Source organism: Lepidochelys kempii, chromosome 3 (genome assembly GCF_965140265.1).
Source record: "Lepidochelys kempii isolate rLepKem1 chromosome 3, rLepKem1.hap2, whole genome shotgun sequence".
Lineage (NCBI taxonomy): Eukaryota > Metazoa > Chordata > Testudines > Cheloniidae > Lepidochelys > Lepidochelys kempii.
In genome coordinates, this window is record NC_133258.1 from 77,466,158 (window position 1) to 77,486,329 (window position 20,172).

Genomic DNA, 20,172 nt, shown 5'->3' on the forward strand with positions numbered 1-20,172 from the left:
CAGTGACTCTAAAATGGCCTTGAGGTCATGGTAGATAACCAGATGAACATGATCTCGCAGGGAGATGCTGTAGCTAAGAGAGGAATTTAAGTTCTTAGATGTATAATTAGCGGACTGTCAAATAGAAAAAGGATGGTGATATTATCTCTGTATACAACATTAGTGAGACCATTAATATCCAGTTCTGCGGTTCACACTTCAAAAAGGATGTCGACAGATTAAAAAGGGTTCAGAAAAGAGCTATACTAATGTTTTGAGATCTGGAAAACATGCCTTTTAGTGAGAGACTAAAGAAGATTACTTTATTTAGTTTACTGAAGAGAAGGTTAAGAGATAACATGATCACAGTCTACAGGTACCTACACGGGAAAGAGATTTCTAATAGTAGATGGTTCTTTAATGCCTCGGGGGAAAAAAAGGCATAATGAGATCCAATGGTGGGGAGCTGAAGTGAGCCAAATTCAGACTAAACATAAGGAACGATTTTTTAAGAGTGAGGGTAATTACCCATGGGAACAATTTACCTAGGGATCTGGTGGATTTTCCATCACTTGAAGCCTTTAAATCAAGGCCTTTCTAAAAGGTATACTGTAGCTGAAACAGAAGTTATGGGCTCTTGATTGTGAAATTATTGTGCGAGGTTCTCAAGCCTGTGTTATGCCAGATGTCAGAATTAGATGATCATGATGTTCCCTCTGGCCTTACAATCTATGCATCTTATTTTAAAAATAGTTTTTAATTTATGAATAAATTAGTCAGTTGTCTGCAATAAAAATTGTTGTTGATAATTTACAGGGATAAAAATGACTTTTAGATGCAGTGGGGTTCCAGCATGTAAAGGAGATCCGTTCATTTCCCCCCCCTCAAATAAACCTACCTTATACTAATATTACTTGTCCACCTTTCCCATAACTATTAACACATCTAAAAGGCATTAATGGATATATTGATATTTACTTTAATTGTACACTTTTTCATTATATGAAAATTAGGGTTTGGAGTGAGAATGAGCAAAAGTCAGATCTGTTTTATTTTTCTCATTTTCTTGGTAATTGAATTTACATAAGTACTTATGTTTTTTTTTTAAAATGGAAAAATACTTTACTACAATATCTACTTTATAATCATCTGATTATGGGGTATTGTATCCTATAAAGCCTTGAAAGTACACTTATTTTTGTTAGTCCATCCCTTCTTATGCTTGGGGTAAGCAAGTTGTCAACTGCGCATGCACCCTGCAAGGGTGCTTCTACACTTCCCTCCTCTGTATTCTCCCTCTTCCAGTACCTTTAACACAGAGTCCACATACTTGCTTATCCATTCATCACCTTTATAGGGGTCTGGAATTGTTTAAGAAAAATAAATTCAAAAGTAAAACTCAAAGTCCCAAAAATCTGTCCCTGGGAATGGCTCTTACCTCAGAGCCTGGGTGTGTGAAACGGTTCCTTCACAAAGTCTTTTTATCAATTCTTAGGAGGTGACCTGCTTTGGGACTTCGCATGCAGCTCCTCTCCTCAGACCTGATATCCTTGCAGACTTCCCAGAGTCACCTCCCTCACTCCCTCTGCTCTCTCACGCTTAGGAATCCTGTTTTCTTAAACCATCAGAATAACCCTCTGTGGAAAACTCTGCTGGAGTGAAATCATAAGGAATACGGCTGAGATTTTATTAAGAAGGTTTGGTATAGTTCATAGTCATCCATCTTAATGCTAAGAGTAGTTTCTTGGTCCACTGCTTGTGGTCCCTTAACATTCAATCTGAGAAACACTTGATTAAAATGGGGTTAGTACAAAATGCCTGGCTGAAATAGTAGCTTAATAAATCAACAGCCAGAAACTTCTTGGTTATTTTGAAGGGATAAGCAATGCTATATAAGCTGTTAAATAATGTAATGCATCAGTCCCCATATTTTACGCTTCCTTTCAAAAACTGAATATGGAGTTCTAAAGAAGGAGCTTCTCTCAAACAGCTGGTTGATGAATAAACCAAAAGGTAAATTTCAGTTGTGTAATGATACAGCTCACTTACCAACCTATGGGATTGTTACCTTTTAATTTGTAACTGCAGCTGTAAGATCCAGTCAGCACCAGGACCACTGAATAAGAATGCACCAGAACAGTAGTCAGATTTACTTAAATGGATTGATGATAGCACAAACTATGAGGTAAATTAACAAATTGTCTGTGTAGATCTCCTGATACTCTGAGTAATAGTTTTTTCCAGGTAAACATCCAGGCCATAAAAAACAAAGGGAAAAATAAGATGTTGGAAATCACCTCTAAACACCACTGTGCAGATGGAGAGGAAGAATAGCAATTGCATTGAAAAGCCATGATCTGAATGATTCCAAATTATTACTTTCAGTCAGGTTGAACTCATACCATCATTGTTTTTGTTTGAATAATGGCATACAATACAATTATTGGCTCTCATGTTGACAGTCTGCTTTAATTGAAGCCTGGCAGTGTTTTATAGCTGATGGTAGGTACTATTAGGAGATAAAGCAAGACCTTCATTTAAACAATGCATTTTAAAGGCTTGTAGTGAGTACAGATCATTGATTTCCAGAGCTTTGTGGGACTGACCATTGCTATGACCTAAGAGGGTATCCAAAGAAGTCAAGGATCTATTCATTGTCAGCAGGTTCCACTGAAAGTATTTATATTTCTGAAAACTATCTGGCTTGCAATGATAGTTTCAGATCAGAACAAATACACATTGAGAATCTAAGCACCAGTTAAAAATGGTTTTGTAAATTCAGTTCATATGTATTGAAATTGTCAGCAGGGTTACTTTTGTATTAGTAAAGTAACAGCTGCTAAAGCAGCAGCTGAATGTGCTACAGTTAGCTTTTAATTTCTTCTTAATTGCTATAAGTCAGGCCCTCACAAGGGGGAAGCTTTGTGTTATCTAAACTCAATTGCCTACTTTGCCTACCACTTTGGACTTTATGGGGTGCTACTACATTTGGCAAACATAGTAAGAAGGCATGTTTGTTATGGCAATGTGTGAATCTTAAAGCTGCAGACACACTTTTTGTTTGTATATGTCTTGCATACAGAAACAAAACTATATGAAAATAACTGACTAAAATCTAGTGAAAAATCTAGTGAAAGCTGACCCTCTGCCTTTAATTTGCCATGCTGTGCTAACGTAATAGCAGAACTCTTGGACCAATCTCAAATATGCTATGATGCCAAGGCACAAACAAGCAAAATCAGGGTGGATGCAGTCTTGAAAGCAAACTAAAAAGCTTAAATACCCAAATCATAGACACTGAAATCCAGCTCTTTGCAGATGCCTAATGCAAAACTTATACACCACTCAAATCCTCAAGGTAGGATTTTAGTGGGATTAAAGTGGTACATAGCCTTCCACTGTTTTTTTGCATAGAGATAAATTTCACCCTAACAAAATATAGGCCAAATTTTGCTCTCAGGTAACTAATAAGATCTGTGTGGTTGTAAGGCTGTAAATAAGAGCAGAAGTTGGCTATGTGGGACCTACTCAACTTTACTCTGCATATTATGTATTCATCTACATTGGTGCAAAGTAAATGTAAAAAGTTACCAAATAATGCTCTTGGCACTCACTGTTCACTGGTGCTATGCTGGGAAGCAGGTCCTGAGTGTTTAAATTTAAAAATTACGTTACTATAGAAAGGACCGAAAATTCATTTTTCCTTGACGTATTTCAGAAGTCCTGAGTTCAGGATTCTATTTTACCTTCCAACAGTGATCAGCATGAAAGTGTTTAAAGTGTCATTACCGTTGAAGGGGAAAAACTTAAAATCCTGACATCTTAATCCAAACCTTCTGATTTTGTGCAGTCTAATTAATACATATCTTTACATACATACAAATCTTTCATCCCAGCAGCTTATCCTCCTCAAAACTTGGTGGTTCTTATAAAGTGAAACACATCTCAACCACTTTAGTTTTGCAAACCAAAATCTTACCAAGAAGGTTTTACCAAACCACACCCAAAAAGTAGCCACCTCACCCCATCACCAAATAATGTGTCTATAAATTATTCAGTATTCTTAAAACACAGTTCATTACATGGATAACATGACAGCTGCTTAGAGAGGCTTGTTACAGTGTTAGTTTTCAACATATGGTACCAGTAATAACATATGACCCATGTTTTGGCCTATACACTGCTCTTGATTTAGAAGTGAAATGTTTATTAATGTCAAGTCGAGCTGCATGCATGGACTGAAGGCAGTATAATTTAATATCTTGTGTGCTGGGAGCTTGTATGCCAAATTTCAACCTAGTGCAAGCTGAAGAATGATTATCCTCATTTTCCCCCTGACCCTCACTTTGTGAAAAAGAGAGGATCAAAGTCAGTAATAACCCAGTATGGTATGTGTCTAATTAAAATATAAAGAAGAAGGAAGGGAGGCTCTGCCAATAGGATAAATCCTGCCCTCGCTATGATGTCTCTGAAAGATCCCTATAGCTCCCACATAGCAGCAGGAGCTACAGAAGAGAGAAATGTTTCTGCAGCTAGGATCAGGGAGACTGGAGGTAGGGTTCTAGCACAGCATGACAGAGGGAGGATCAAGCAACCCCAACCTTGAAAGTCCTGCTTAGTGAAAGATCAATCATACACCAGCAGCACACATGCTCACTGTGCTCGGACAATAGGGGGAATGAGTAGATACCCATGCCCCACCTCAGAGTTAGGGGGTGGGGGTGGAGAGGTCTAGCACCCATCCAGAATATCTCAGTACCTGGAAAAAAACAGGTGAGGAAAGATGTCAGGGTTAGATGTGATTGGTTTAATTGACCCTGGAAAATAGTCACCTAGGCTTTGGCGAACTCCCCTCCTTCCTGCTGCAGGCAGGACATTTCTGACTTTCTCTCTTCACTCCTGGGTTGAAGGACCACATAGATGGAGAAGAAGATGGAGGCCCTGCCTGGGCCAGCATCTTTCCTTTTGAAAGGAGGGGACCACACTGAGAAGGGTTTAGGGGTGTGAGGGAGGATGGCCAGACACTGCTTTCTGTTTCCTCTCCCCTCCTAGTAATCCTGTTCTTCAAAATCCTAACATGAGGGAGATAAACCAGCGCCATCTTGCCTCAGTGGATTTGAATGTGTGTGAAGGGAAAGGATGGCTGTGGGAATCAGAGGAACATCAGAGCCCAGGTGGCCAGTTTACAGAGTCAGAGTACACATCATGCTACTTGATGCCCCACACACCAGGGGTATCCCTAAAGGATGAGACATGTTGTGGGAGCAGATTTGAAGCACTTATCTACCTCACTTGCAAATCTTTGGAGAAAGATGGCCAGCGGTGTTTGATCCTGCCCTGTGTCCTTTTCAAGTATCTTGATTATATCATTGGCCTGCCCTGTTCTATTAAAATAAGAGCACTTTTGAGTGGCAGAGTGATGATAACTAGCAAAATAAATCCCTGGTTTACTTTGGAAATGCTTAACATCCTTTATATAAAAACACTTAACATCCTTTAGGAAATGCTTTCCCAATGTTCCCTTAAAGTGATACAATTCTCAATTTACACTGGTACAATTGTATTCCTTCGGGCTCCCCACCCACATACACACACCGAAGCAAAACTGGCCATATTTATTGTTTCTGTTACTCCACTGAATCAATGGCACTACAGTGAGGTGAACTTGGCCCTTGGCTCTGTTCAGTTTGTAATTTTTCTTTTTAAAGAAAACAGCTGCTGAAGAGTTCATTGACTGTAGTGGAGATACTTTTCAGAGTAGCAGCCGTGTTAGTCTGTATTCGCAAAAAGAAAAGGAGTATTTGTGGCACCTTAGAGACTAACCAATTTATTTGAGTGTAAGCTTTCATGAGCTACAGCTCACTTCATCGGATGCAACTATACCTTATTTTTAATTCATAAAACACCATTCTCCACAGGTAAAATATCAGCATTATTATATTTTTCCTTGGTCACTCTAGGCTTTGAATCTTTTTTCCTTTTCCTACATTGCATCTTCATTGTGTTGGGCTCTAATGTAAAGTTATTGGGACAAAGTCAATAGACTCAGTGGGTTTTCACAAGAGTTGAATTTGGCCTATCCTTCTCTCAGCTGCTTTTTCTTTTTTCTTTTTTTTTTTTGGCCTATAATTTATAATATGAGAATTTTGTGCTCCTGAAAGTAGAAGGCTAACAGCGCTGACTAAAACCAGCCCTAATTCAAGTTTCCATTCATAGCTTGACCAATGCACCTCAATTCCAGCTTGCAAGCCCCCTGCTATTCGAATCATTTGTCTGTCTTGAAAAGAAGCTGCTGCAGTAATTGTGTCAAATTATATGGTGGTTTTGTGATAGGACAAGGCAATTGGCTGAGTCCACAACATTCATTTTTACTTGTGATTTAAGGCAGGCTTTAAACTTAGGCCTATTGTGCCACCTTATCTTCTTAGGTTAGTTTGTCATGCATTGTAAAGTGTTCCAGCCTAGGATGGCAGGGTTCTCTGACTGACATTATGAACATTTTTAACATCCAAATTGCTATAACATTCAAAATGATGCCACTATAGCAGACATTCTAATGAAGTTGAACATACTCATTAAAATGTTGCTATGAACTAAAAAAAAAAAAAACAATTAAATTTTTATCCTTACTCCTTTCAGGATTATCATAGTGTGTTTTCCTGCCTATAGTTGGTTCCTTATCTTTGTTCCTACATATTGAATGCTTTTGACATGCTTTAATATTAACTTTAAAAAAGAAAGGTGGAGTAGAAATAATGTTTAAAATATTTGTCATATTGTATCAAAAATCCCTAAAAAGTAGGTAATTGATTGGATGTACCAGAGAAGCTATAGATGTTCACTGAGTGAGTGCAGGAATGTTTTTCTAAGTTCCAAACCCCTGCATCTTTTATAATTTCAGCTGGCTGCTTTTCTCTGTAATTGAAAGACTTACGCAATACATTGTACTATGAGATGCTGATCTGAGGTTACACAGCGCTTTAGAGAATTTAGGCAGTTTCTGTAAAAATGATCATTATATTAAAAATCCAGTGCTGTCTCAGGATTAGAAACTGTGTCCCTCGTTCTAATGTTTTCTCTCTGACTCAGCTCTGAACCAGTGCCACAGTATGGTATTAGGTGGAACTGTGCTATGGGAGGTCTTTTGAATAAGACAAAAAATAAAGATCCTGATCATTGTTATAAATAGCTTGAAGTCATTTTCTAGTCCTAATGCTTTTTTCTCAAGAATAGAACATTGTACTCCCATTCCTGTCCAAATTACAGTGCAGATAATTAAATTCTGTTTATCTGAATTCTCACTAAAGTTTTACCTGGATATGGTATCCTCCTTCAGATTACATTCCAAACCATTACATAGTGTTGTTGTATACTAATCAACAGCTGCTGTCACTTTGCACCACAGAGGTGATAGTGGTGGTTAATATGAACTCTGTGTGTCTGTTGTATTTTGTATTGCAGTTTAAATTTGTAAAACACTTTAATATATTTTACACAGTGACGTCTCCCCTACATTGAAATATTGCCCCAAGTCATTTATATCAGCATCAGAACATCACTGATTTAAAAGGAAATTGACCCTCCAGTAGGTGTGACAGGCACAATTTTGTAGCTATTGTACTTTAAAATGATATCACGATGTAGAATCTCCATGTATTAAAAGTACATTAGGGAGATTTTTTTTAAATCCTCATGTTTTGATCACAGGGGGAAAAATATCCCTATTGCAGGATACCTCTCATAAGAATGGCATACTGCATTAGGCCAAAGGTCCATCTAGCCCAGTATCCTGTCTTCTGACAGTGGCCAATTCCAGGTGCCCCAGATGGAATGAACAGAACATGTAATTATCAAGTAATCGATCTCTGGTTGCCCATTCCCAGCTTCTGGCAAACAGAGGCTAGGGACACCATCACTGTCCATCCTGGCTAATACTTATAGATGGATCTATCCGCCTATGTAGTTCTTTTTTTAAAACTTGGCCTTCACAACATCCTCTGGCAAAAAGTTCCACAGGTTAGTTGTGCGTTGTGTGAAGAAATACTTCCTTCTGTTTGTTTGTGCTCTCAGCTGTAGAGCACTTGCAATACATCAAGTTTTGGAACAGATTCTGGCTCTGTGTTTCCAATGGTGTTCTGCACCTGTGATACTATGGGCAACAGCCAGTGCAATGCCTATCAGCTGGGAAGGGAGCAAGCTTTGGTGGGGGAGGAGTGCCTATGTTTAGCACAAAGCCAATATGACTTCCACCATCTTGGCCAGCAAATCAGAGATTGAAGTTGGGACCTCCTGAGCTAAAAGCATGAACTAAAGAGGAGAGGCTCCCCCACTAGAGCGGTAACAACTCAGCCTCTGCAGCTTAGCCACCGAAAGGGACCTGTAATGCACACGCGCGGCAGTGGGTTACACCTGCACAGTGTGGTGACATCACCATGCACAGGCCATGCCCATTGCTGATGGCAGGTCTCTATTGTTGGTTCTGCCACTGTAATCTTCAATCTGGAACAGCCTGCATTTGCTGCTTCCTTTGCTGCATTCCACAACAATTGAAAGGGTTTGCAAGTGAGTGGGAAGTAAATGAGACCAAAAAATAGGGGCACAAACTGGTGTTCTACATTTCACTCATTTGGTGCTCATTTTGATAGGTTGTGTCACACACTACCAGGTTTGAAAGTTGGGAGGTATGGGTTGCAGTCATTAGGAACATAGGTACGTCTAATCATAGAATCACATGACTGGAAGGGACCTCGAGAGGTCATCTAGTCCAGTCCCCTACATTCATGGCAGGTTAATTATCTAGAACATTCCCAACAGGTGTTTGTCTAACCTGCTCTTAAAAATCTCCAATGATTGAGATTCCACAATCTCCCTAGGAAATTTATTCCAGTGCTTAACCACCCTGACAGGAAGGAAGTTTTTCCTAATGTCCAACCTAAACCTACTTTGCTGCAATTTAAGCCCATTGCTTCTTGTCCTATCCTCAGAGGTTAAGAAAAACAATTTTTCATCCTCCTCCTTGTAACAACCTTTTACATACTTGAAAACTGTTATCATGTCCCCTCTCAGTCTCCTCTTTTCCAGACTAAACAAATCCAGTTTTTTCAATTTTCCCTCATAGGTCATGTTTTCTAGACCTTTAATCGTTTTTGTTGCTCTTCTCTGGACTCTCTCCCATTTGTCCACATCCTTCCTGAAATGTGGCACCCAGAAATGGACACAATGTTCCAGCTGAGGCATAATCAGAAAGGAGTAGAGCAGAATAATTATTTCTCGTGTCTTGCTTACAACACTCCTGCTAATACATCCCAGAATGATGTTCGCTTTTTTGAAACAGAGTTACACTGTTGACTCATATTTAGCTTGTCGTCCACTATGACCCCCAGATCCCTTTCTATAGTATTCCTTCCTAGGCAGTCATTTCCCGTTTTGTATGTGTACAACTGATTGTTCCTTCCTAAGTGGAGTACTTTGCATTTGTCCTTATTTAATTTTATCCTATTTACTTCAGACCGTTTCTCCAGTTTGTCCAGGTCATTTTGAATTTTAATCCTATTCACCAAAGCACTTGCAACCGCTCCCAGCTTGATATCATCCACAAATTTTATAAGTGTTCTCTGTATGCCATTATCTAAATCACTGATGAATAGTTCCAGAATGATCCCTGCGGGACCCCACTCATTATGCCCTTCCAGCATGAACGTGAACCGCTGATAACTACTCTCTGGGAATGGTTTTCCAAAGAGTTTTGCACCCACCTTATAGTCCATCTAGGTTGCATTTCCCTAGTTTGTTTATGAGAAGGTCACCCTGTCAAAGAAAACTATCAGGTTGGTTTGACATGATTTGTTTTTGACAAATCCATGCTAACTGTTACTTATCACCTTATTATCTTCTCGATGTTTGCAAATTGATTGCTTAATTATTTGCTCCAGTATCTTTCTGGGTAGAGAAGTTAAGCTGACTGGTCTGTAATTTCCTGGGTTGTCCTTATTTTCCTTTTTATAGATGGGCACTATTTGTGCCCTTTCCCAGTCTTCTGGAATCTCTCCCATCTTCCATGACTTCTCAAAGATAATCATTATTGGCTCAGATATCTCCTCAGTCAACTCCTTACGTATTCTAGGATGCATTTCATCAGGCCCTGGTGACTTGAGGGCATCTGATTTGTCCAAGTAATTTTTAACTTGTTCTTTCCCTATTTTAGCCTCTTCTGTTCCTGCCTCATTTTCACTGGCATTCACTATGTTAGACATGCAATCACCACCAGACTTCTTGGTGAAAATCAAAACAAAGAAGTCATTAAGCACTTCTACCATTTCCACATTTTCTGTTGTTATTTCCCACCCCACATTGAGTAATGGGCCTACCATGTCCTTGGTCTTTCTCTTACTTCTAACGTATTTGTAGAATGTTTTCTTGTTACCCTGTATGTCTCTGGCTAGTTTGATCTCATTTTGTGCCTTGGCCTTTCTGAAGTTGTCCCTAGATACTTGTGTTATTTGTTTATATTCATCCTTTGTAATGTGACCTAGTTTCCACTTTTTCTAGGACTTTTTTTTTTTTTAAGATTATTGAAGATTTCCTGGTTAAGCCAGGGTGGTCTCTTGCCATACTTCCTATATTTCCTACTCAGTAATATACTTACCTCTTGTGCCCTTAATAATGTCTCTTTGAAAAACTGCCAACTGTCTTCTATTATTTTTCCCCTCAAACTTGCTTCCCATAGGACCTTACCTACCAGCTCCCTGAGTTTGCTAAAGTCTGCCTTCTTGAAATCCATTGTCTTTATTTTGCACAAAATACCATATATCTATTCAAGTGTTTGAGCAGTGATTTTTGTTGTTCAAAACTTACAATCAAAATAACATTAAAAATTACCTTTGTCAGTTATAAGTGAATTTAGTGCTTGAGAAAAATCATTTTATCCATAGAACAGATACAGATAGGTGCTGGAAATGCAAACTTTGAACAGCCTCGTGAGTGTGTCTTAAATAATTTCCTTTTAGGTAAAGGTTAAGGATGGGAGCTCAATTCAGTATCTAAGGCTTGCCATCTGCAGCTACTAACAAAGATGCCATTTTGTGTAAGTTGTGATGCCCACGGAAGTCATTTGTAATTTTGTTTAAAAATTGCTAGCAGGATATTGTCCTTAAGGGAAGGGGATGCATGTTTTCAAACTGGTGTATGGGGATTCAGTCACATGAACCCATGAACTATATGTCCATTACTAGATGATAATGATATTGCTTGTACCAATAACGTCAATAATATTGCAGAAAAGGCAGAAGTGTTCAATAAATATTTCTGTTCTATAACATATAATATAATCTCATTTTGTGCTGATGAAAACACTCTTCCCTGTCCGCTAGTATCTGTGGAGGATGTTAAACAGAAGCTACTAAAGCTAGACATTTTAAAAATTAGCAGCAAGATAACTTGAATCCAAGATTTTTGAAAGAGCTGGCTGAGGATCTTGCTGGACTGTTATTGTTGATTTATTTTCAATAAATCTTGGAGCACTGGGTAAGTTCCAGGAGACTGGAAGAAAGCTAATGTGCCAATTTTTCAAAAGTTTAAACAGGATGACACGGGTGATTATAGGCCTGTCAGCCTGACATTGATCCCCGACAAGATAATGGAGATGCCAATATGGGACTCAATAAAGACTTAAATTAGGGTAGTGTAATTAATGCAAATCAATATGGGTGTATAGAAAATCAAAGTAAATTGATATCTTTTTTTGATGAAATTGCAAGTTTTATTGATAAAGGTATTAACTTCTTTATCAATGACCTGGAAGAAAACATAAAACAGTCATTGATAAAGATTGCAGATGACACAAAGGTTGGGGGTATGGTCAATAAAAACAAAGACAGGAAACTCATACAAAGTAATTTGGATTGCTTAGTAAATTGGGCGCAAGCAAACAATATGTGTTTTAATATGGCTAAATGTAAATGTAGACATCTAGATTCAAAGAATATAGGCCATACTTACAGGATGTGGGTCTCTATCCTGGAAAGCAGTTGGTCTGAAAAGGATTTGGGTGTCCTGGTAGATAATCGGCTGAACAGGAGCTCCCAGTATGATGCTGTGGCCAAAAGAGCTAATGCAATCTGGGGATGCACAAATAGGAAGAGAGAGGTTATTTTACCTCTATATTTGGGGCACTGGTGGAATCGCTGCTGGAATAATGTAATAATGGAATAATAACATCAAGAAGGATGTTGATAAATTGGGGAGGGTTCAGAGAAGAGTCTCAAGAATGATTAAAGGATTAGAAAACGTGCCTTAACACAATTGAGTTCTTTAAGTCTATCTATTTAGCTGGGGCCTTTTCCCACTGCAGATCTCTTTCCCTGCGGTGAGGGAAGGCTCCAGCTGCAAGGAGCTGGTAGAGCCTTTCCCGCTGCCTCCTAGCTGCTAGAGTCTTTCCCCATAGTGTGGAAAGGTTTCAGCAGCAGGATGCTGCATTGCTAAAAATAGCAGTGTGGATGGGGAGACAGAGCTTGGGTGAGTAAAGAGCCATCAGGTGTGCCTTTACTCAACTCACCTAAGCCCAATGCTTCGCCGCTCACACTGCTGTTTATATTCCTGTTAAGGGGACTGTGCAGGTACCTACGCTACAAGCCACTGAATGAAGCATGCAGTATCTTGAGAGTCTTTTAGCTTAATCATTGTACCCTACCTGGTAAAATGAACAACTCTGGGCTTGAATCATCATGTGTCTTTACAATATCAATTACAGTGTTTACACATGCAGACTCCGTTGTTGATTTTAGAAGATATGCAACAGTATCTCATGTCGAGGACCATGACATTAATACTGCTGGATCAGTTGTGTGTGGTGTGTTGAGCACAATAGTTAGACTGACACCAAGGACTTCTGACAATGGCATTTTTTATTAAGATGAAACCCCAAATAACTCTCTCCCCACAAATAACTCACTGTGGAGATTTTCATAAAGATGGGGAAAATAGCCAACATACCAATTTCATCCCTATTGTAATTCCATTCACATGAGTAGAATTATACTGGGATGAACTCTCTCTCTCTATATATATATTCTGTAGTTTGGTTTGATTTGGTGTTTTTCAATAAGATGATGATTCAGTGCTGTGAAATTAAAACAAATTCTACACAATCTAGAAGCCACAGTTATGGGTGCAGTGTAAGTACCTGAATAGACTGGAACAGACATGTTATAGCTATCGGGTTCTCATTTACAGATGACATAAGCATATATCTCCTTCATATTGCATTGTGAGTTTGTCCTATTATGTTTTGATGCATGAATTGTACAGTGACAAATAAAGCTGAAGAAGGTTTTATAAGCTATTATGTATTCTTCCAAGATATTTAGACTCAGTAAAGCAGCATCAGCATCCAAATGTGTATTTATTTATTTATTTATTTATTAAACTAAGGTAATGTTTTATATTGTGGTTTCTTACCTTAAATATAATATTTATTACAACCACTTTAATATTTAGAATATAAACCATTAATTAGTATCCTATATATGATCTCTTAATGGGGGTGAGGAGTAGCAGAGCTCTAACCATCCAATATAGTGAAATACAGTATGTAGCTAATTGCCTAGTTCAGTATAAATTCTTTTTCCTAAAGCCTGGGACATTTGTTTTTTTTAATGTTGCAACTTGGCTCGTGGGAATCTTTTGCATGAGAAGATGGTAGTTGCGTCCTTTCTCATAACTTTTGCGCAACTTTAGGAACAGGGCATCTAAGGGAGGAAAAGCATGTGGGAATGGCCTACTAACATGAACAGACAGGGCCCCAGATGAGAATATATTTCTCTCAAACACTGGTGTGGTTCATGAATTTCAGCTCTAGCCAATACATGAGCTTCCCTGGACAAGAAGAGTGTGTGATTCACAGGCACTTGGTGTAGCACTCTGTGACCCCCCTCTAGTGATAGGTGGGCCACAAATTGAGGTGAGTGAACCTTCTACACCTTTTGCTAACAGGAGCATGAGTGCTGGAACAATTTTTATAGTGGGGATGCTGAGAGCTGTTGAACCAAACTGTAAACACTGTGTATAGTGGAAACCACTTCAAGTCAGGGTGTGCTACTGCACCCCCAGAATCCCTAGTTCAAACACCTATGAACTGGAGGCTCATGTTTTAAGATCGTGAAGTCCTAGGTTCAAACCCCATTGCCAACGACCCACCCAGTGCCCTGTGTTATAGAGCCATGGGGGGCGGTATCTCCTCAGAGTCTATAACAGCTACCCTCAGCCTTTGATACTTATTACCACAAGAATTAATGGCTGTCTGGTGATGCTACAGTTTATTTTTTGTATTTCAGTAAAAAGCTGCAGCTGTAGCCTTTAATCCAAGTGAGTTATATAGTCTTTCTGTATCATCCAGGGGGCATTAGTAAAAAGTGGCCCAAAAATACTGATATTTACCTCTTACGATGCAACATTACTATGCTATGGCCTGATTAATACCTTTGAGGTTTGAGCACCAATGAGAATTGAGAGCATTCAGCACCTTGCAATACTGAGCTCTTAGTAAATAACTTGCACAATGTTATCTTAGTTTTGCACAAATAACAAACATACTTATGGAGTAAATTCAGTGACATCATAAATATGCATAGGAACAGTGAAATACAGTACACAGATTATAGAACTTCATGAAATGGTATGCAGCAAGCACAAAGTAATCTGAGAAAAATGTAACTGAGAAAAATGTAATGATGGCTGAAGCATATAGAAACATAAAATGTATGCGATTTTTGGCTATATACACAATACAAACTGAGAAAAATATATTAATCTATACCACATCGCTGGAAATAAACTGTACATCAACTGTATTATTTAGGCTTAGGACAGGCATTTTAAAAATAACATGCTATTGTCACAATAGTTACTCCATCTCTCTTTCATTACATCTCTCTCAATCTCTATAACTGATCATAGAATCTGGCTAATCTGCACCTTCTTAACTTGGATACTTTGTAATCATCCCCCAAAATTGCGAGTCTTTCATCAGCCATCAATACAGATTTGAATAGTCAGTGCTGTAGTTAGATTGCATGTTACTTTGATGTCTTTATTTTTACAAAATACAGTATATTTACTAAGTATTAGAGGGTAGCCATGTTAGTCTGTATCCACAAAAACAACAAGGAGTCCAGTAGCACCTTAAAGACTAACAGATTTATTTGGGTATAAGCTTTTGTGGTTAAAAAAACCCACTTCTTCTCTCATGCCCAAATAAATCTGTTAGTCTTTTCGGTGCCACCGGATTCTTCATTGTTTTTTAGTATATTTACTAGTTTGCTATGCATTTTTGACATAATTAAAACTGAATGGCAGCCGACAAAATACTTTTTGTGAAGTGTGGGGTTTTTTTTGTTTTTGTTTTGTGTTTAAGTGTTCACTTACTTATGGGTCACAAAATTCAGTAATTTACAATGAGGTCACCTAGTCATTCATGCAAATTAGTAAGGATATAGCTACATAGCTAGAAATTGTTCCCCATGGTTGTTTTGCAGGTGCAGCATATATGAGAACTGTTAATTGTCACAGTAAAACTGTTCTGTACATTTTCTATTTCCATCAAAATATCCTTCTGCTAAAATAAACACAAGCAGCCTTCTCCTTCCCTACTCCCAGTTCCTCCACCCACCCACACACAAAGCTATTTAAAAGTTTTGGGGTAAGATTGTGATATCATTCGGTATGTTGCTTGTATCTTAGTCTATAAAGATTCTCATTGAAGTTAATTGGTTTACTCCTGGAAGAAGATGCAAGTAAGGGAATCAGAATCTGGCTCTAAATGTATGGTCTGGTTCTATCATTTCTTTGGAGCTAAACTAGTATAATGGAATGGGGAATCATTCACTATGGGCCCCATTGAAGTTAATTGGAGTTTTCCCACTGACTTCAGCAGATCCAGGATTTCACCCTATATCTATAGAATTACTACTTGAAAAGCATTCATGTTCACGTCTGGTTCTTAAGTTTATTACTATTTTTTTAAATAGCACATTTAAGAATTTATAAAGTAGAGATATGAAGTGACACTCAAAGCCAAATGGAGTTTTAAGAGAGAGATTGGAAAGAGCTAAGACACAGGTCCTCTGAAGGATATTGTATTTTGCCTCCTTTCCCTGCCACTCCTGTAATATCTCTAAATACTGCTGTGTTAATTCAGAAACACTCAGTGAAAGAGAACCAGAATTAATCATCTTCCTTACTAGAGGAAGAGGGTAGCTTTAAATTTAATCTTAATAGGTACCGGGACAGACCTCCTCAAGTGTAAAGTCAGTGTTTTGTTTAATTTGATTGCCTGCTTCTGCCTGCTGCTTCTGACTTACGGCCTGTTTCTCTTCTCTTTATATTTTTGTCAACAGAAAGCTGACCTTGCAGTTGCACCACTGGCTATTACCTATGTTCGAGAGAAGGTCATCGACTTTTCCAAACCCTTTATGACTCTCGGAATAAGTATTTTGTACCGCAAGCCCAATGGTACAAACCCGGGCGTCTTCTCCTTCCTGAATCCTCTCTCCCCTGATATCTGGATGTATATTCTGCTGGCTTACTTGGGTGTCAGTTGTGTGCTCTTTGTCATAGCCAGGTAACATGATAACTTTTGTGATTTTTTGGCAATTATTATCTTCTTTTTCTTACTAATAATTGTCAAAAGTCACAATTTTTTTATTACTTTCTTACTCTTATTTTTCACTGTGTGGTGTATAGTGGAATAATTAATTAGGTCTCTCACTGTTGATTAGAATGTAGTACACTGCCATGCTAAGCCTCCAGCATGCTGTTTATGTCACTAAACTACCAGAATGCCAGGTACCTCTCCCCTTTTATTTTCAAACTGAAAGACATTAACAATCCCTGTGAATATTTTTTTTCTTCACTCCCATGTGTTTCTGTTCAGATAGAAAATGATGATTGTATTGTGTTGGCCTGACATGGTGTGGCATTGAAGGGAAATACCCCAAGTTAAGCACTTAACTGCCCACAGCAAGATCTGTCCTTAGATGTTCAAATTGGGCTCATAATATCTTTTAAATATAAAAATTGTTAGCTCACTCAAGGTTCCTTGGCTTCTCGGGATTAAAACAACTGAATAGTTTATTTAAAATCTTGTACAGGTAAATGCACTGAGATAAAATATCTAATTTAAAATGCCAGTCTGGGATGTATTTGGAGCCATGCTTAGCTGGGCTTGTTAGGGTCAAGGGCCTCAAAGCTGCAATTATGAAATCATAAAGCAATCCAATACGTATTGCTTTCTTGCTCTTTAATTGCGTTATTGCCCATTTTCTTCAGTACAGTGTTTCTCCTCTGTTAATCTTACAGGCACTGATAACAGCTCTGGGAGATGGGCAGACACGGTGACACTGCCATGCCATTTTTCCCCCATGGGCATCCCATAACTCTGATAGGAATTTTTTTATTATTGTATTTTACCTTTTCATTGTAAAGTAATTGGAATTGACCCCAAATGCTTGCAGAACTGTAACCTTGCACTCACTTTGTAACTGTGACTCGTGCTGTGACTGCAAAAAATTGCAAAGCATTAGAGAAACCAGTAAATCCCACTTTCCTTGGATTGTTGCTGTAACATCACTTGCACCATTCCATGATATTGGCAGACATTTTAAAATCATTTAATGAATTAAAACAGTTTAATATGGATGACTTTTTGACCACCTGATTGCCTAAGTTCACCTTATAATACACTTTTTTCTGTCAATTTTTAGAACCATCCTTGTATGTTGATAACAAAATTCCCCTCAGCTTCAAATTTTTTGTGATGTTATTCTCCTGTGCATAGTGGAGTCTCCCTATCCTTTTCCCTTATGCTGGAATTGATGTAAGGGTTCCACATCTTTCTTTGATACTATCTCTTTCCTTTGGTAGAGGTTGTATCATTCCTCTGGCAGATGGAAAGGTAGTAATCCTTGAAGCTACTTACACTTCCAACTCATAAGTAATTCAGCAAGGGCACCCAGGCATACAGTTATGTAGATAACGCTCCGAAACACATGCTGCATCTTGTAGTGAAAAACTTCACTTGTGTGCCTTCATTAAAGGACAATTTTAAAGAGCCAAGGACTTACATTGGAAGTTCCTTGAAAATAGAGTAGACTTCGTGGATTTTTGATGAAGACCAAATCTCTATTTCAGAGGTGATCCTATAACAAAGATACTTCTGAAAGCACTGAATTCGATAGTATAGCAAAAATGCACAAATGGTTTATTGTGGAACACATGCTGCGTGTATTTACATGTATTTCCAAAAAAATTAACCCAAACTTTACTTTATAAGGAAATTTTTGAGCGTGGTGCACAGCCTACACACCGCTCTGAAAATATTTCCTGCTGTATCTTGTGGGAGACTTTTTCTGACCCTACAAACTATTTGTTCAATTTTTTAGAAACTTTTTTTTATTATGATATTCAGTCACCTCATATCACTCACTGAGCTGGGAGGAATGTTTATCAACAAGCAGAAGCACCCATAGTAAAGGGTTATTGCTGAACTTGTTTTCACTTGTTTTGTCATTTGGCTCTATAAAATCCTGATGTACTCAGAAGCATATCTTTCTCATAAAGCAATACAAAAATATAGAATAGAGGGTTGTGTACAGTGAGAAAGTTGTGTAAAATCTGTTTTATTTCCAAGTTTACATCAGTCTTCAGAGCTACAGATAACATTTAAGTATTTGTTAACTTGTACAATGAAATATTGATAGTGTATGCAGAAATCCAAGAAGTAGAATTAGAAAGGATACATTTTTCCCATAAAGTAGAAAGCTTTTTGTTAAAAATATGTATGTGCTAGGATTTCCAATCCAAGATTTATAGTGCCTTTATACAGAGAAACAAACTTAAATGATGATCTATCGAAGAATACTAAAGATTGTAAAATACAGACTACACAGAAGTAAAACAGCCTGTTTGTGAAAGTAATAATCTACCTGTTGTCATTATAGGGCCAGATATTATAACTGTATCGTAGTGGACTTGGATATTTCAGCAGGCACTACTAAATGTGCAGTTTCACTACAACATATAATGTAGGTGATGCACTGTGTAATGTATGGAATTCAGAAAGTTTTGTACCGTATGCATTCCAGTCATGATAGGTCATGGAACTTGAAGGCTGTATGTCCTTAAATTGATACGTTCCTTTTAGATTCCCCTCTTAAAAAAGATTTGATGATGTAGCAACCTGCAGCATAATGAATATTTGACTGCCAGTATTTAATAATAGGGTATAACTATGTTTGAAGCAGTATACTACCTGGTATATCTTTTGTGGTGAAACATATGTTTTGCAATTACAGCTCATCAGACTATTCATTGGAATTATTTTGGGGGAAGTTCAGAGGTCAGTCTAGATGATCACAATGGTCCTTTTTGGCTTTGGAATTTATGAATGTGAACCATTTATTTGTCATATTTGGCCTTTTTCATTTGTGAATTGTTTCATGAACACAGCATGATTTTATGAATGTGTTCATTATTCATAAATATCCTAATAGGTTTAATAAACAATATTAGGTCCTATGAGCTTTTGTGCGCTGTACCTCTTTGAGTTGCTATACTGGGAATTCACTATCTAACTGGTTTTAGGGGTCACTTAGACCACATGCAGTGGATTGAGTTCACTGATTGGATGGCCTAGTTTTTTAAACAGGAGGAAACTGAGGAAGTCATTGTGGAGGTTGTGTCTCTCAGGCAGAAAATAAAGGGAGAGCACTTTAGTGAAAACAACATAGTAGAGGATAAACAGGCCTAAAAAATTTATATCTTTGCCTATCCTCTTTTTCACAAGAAAGAGTATTATATTTTGCTGCATAAGTAGAATCCAGATGTAAAGAACTAGGTTATTTACTCTCTGAGTCCAAAAGAGATCAACCAGATTTACTGGCTATCTAGAAGACTTTTGCTCTCAATTTTCTCTTATCATAATTACACCAAGTGTTGGGTGTGTGCGCATGCAGGTGTTGTGTTGCATTCTGAATGGAAGGTTAGGTTGGAAAGAATATACAGGCACATCAATACTCATCTTGAAAGCTGACCTGAACTGTTTTCTGTTGGGACTGGAAATCACTTTACAGTAACTTGTGTTAGTATTCCTTAACTTTCCATAGCAGGATTTTCCTTTTCATACTCTTTGAAGCCTGCCTC

General features: G+C 38.0%; 1 protein-coding gene across 6 annotated transcripts in view; it reads left to right on the forward strand.

The window, feature by feature from the left end:
- GRIK2 (glutamate ionotropic receptor kainate type subunit 2) overlaps positions 1-20,172 on the forward strand; it is a 611,480-nt gene that overhangs the window by 396,193 nt on the left and 195,115 nt on the right. For 5 of the 6 annotated variants that reach the window (XM_073336875.1, XM_073336874.1, XM_073336872.1 and 2 more), the window contains one exon: positions 16,371-16,594. The exons of the other annotated variant lie outside the window; for it this stretch is intronic. In XM_073336875.1, the coding sequence (XP_073192976.1) occupies positions 16,371-16,594 (224 nt within the window). The remainder of the gene's footprint in view (positions 1-16,370; positions 16,595-20,172) is intronic. 6 annotated transcript variants of the gene reach the window in all.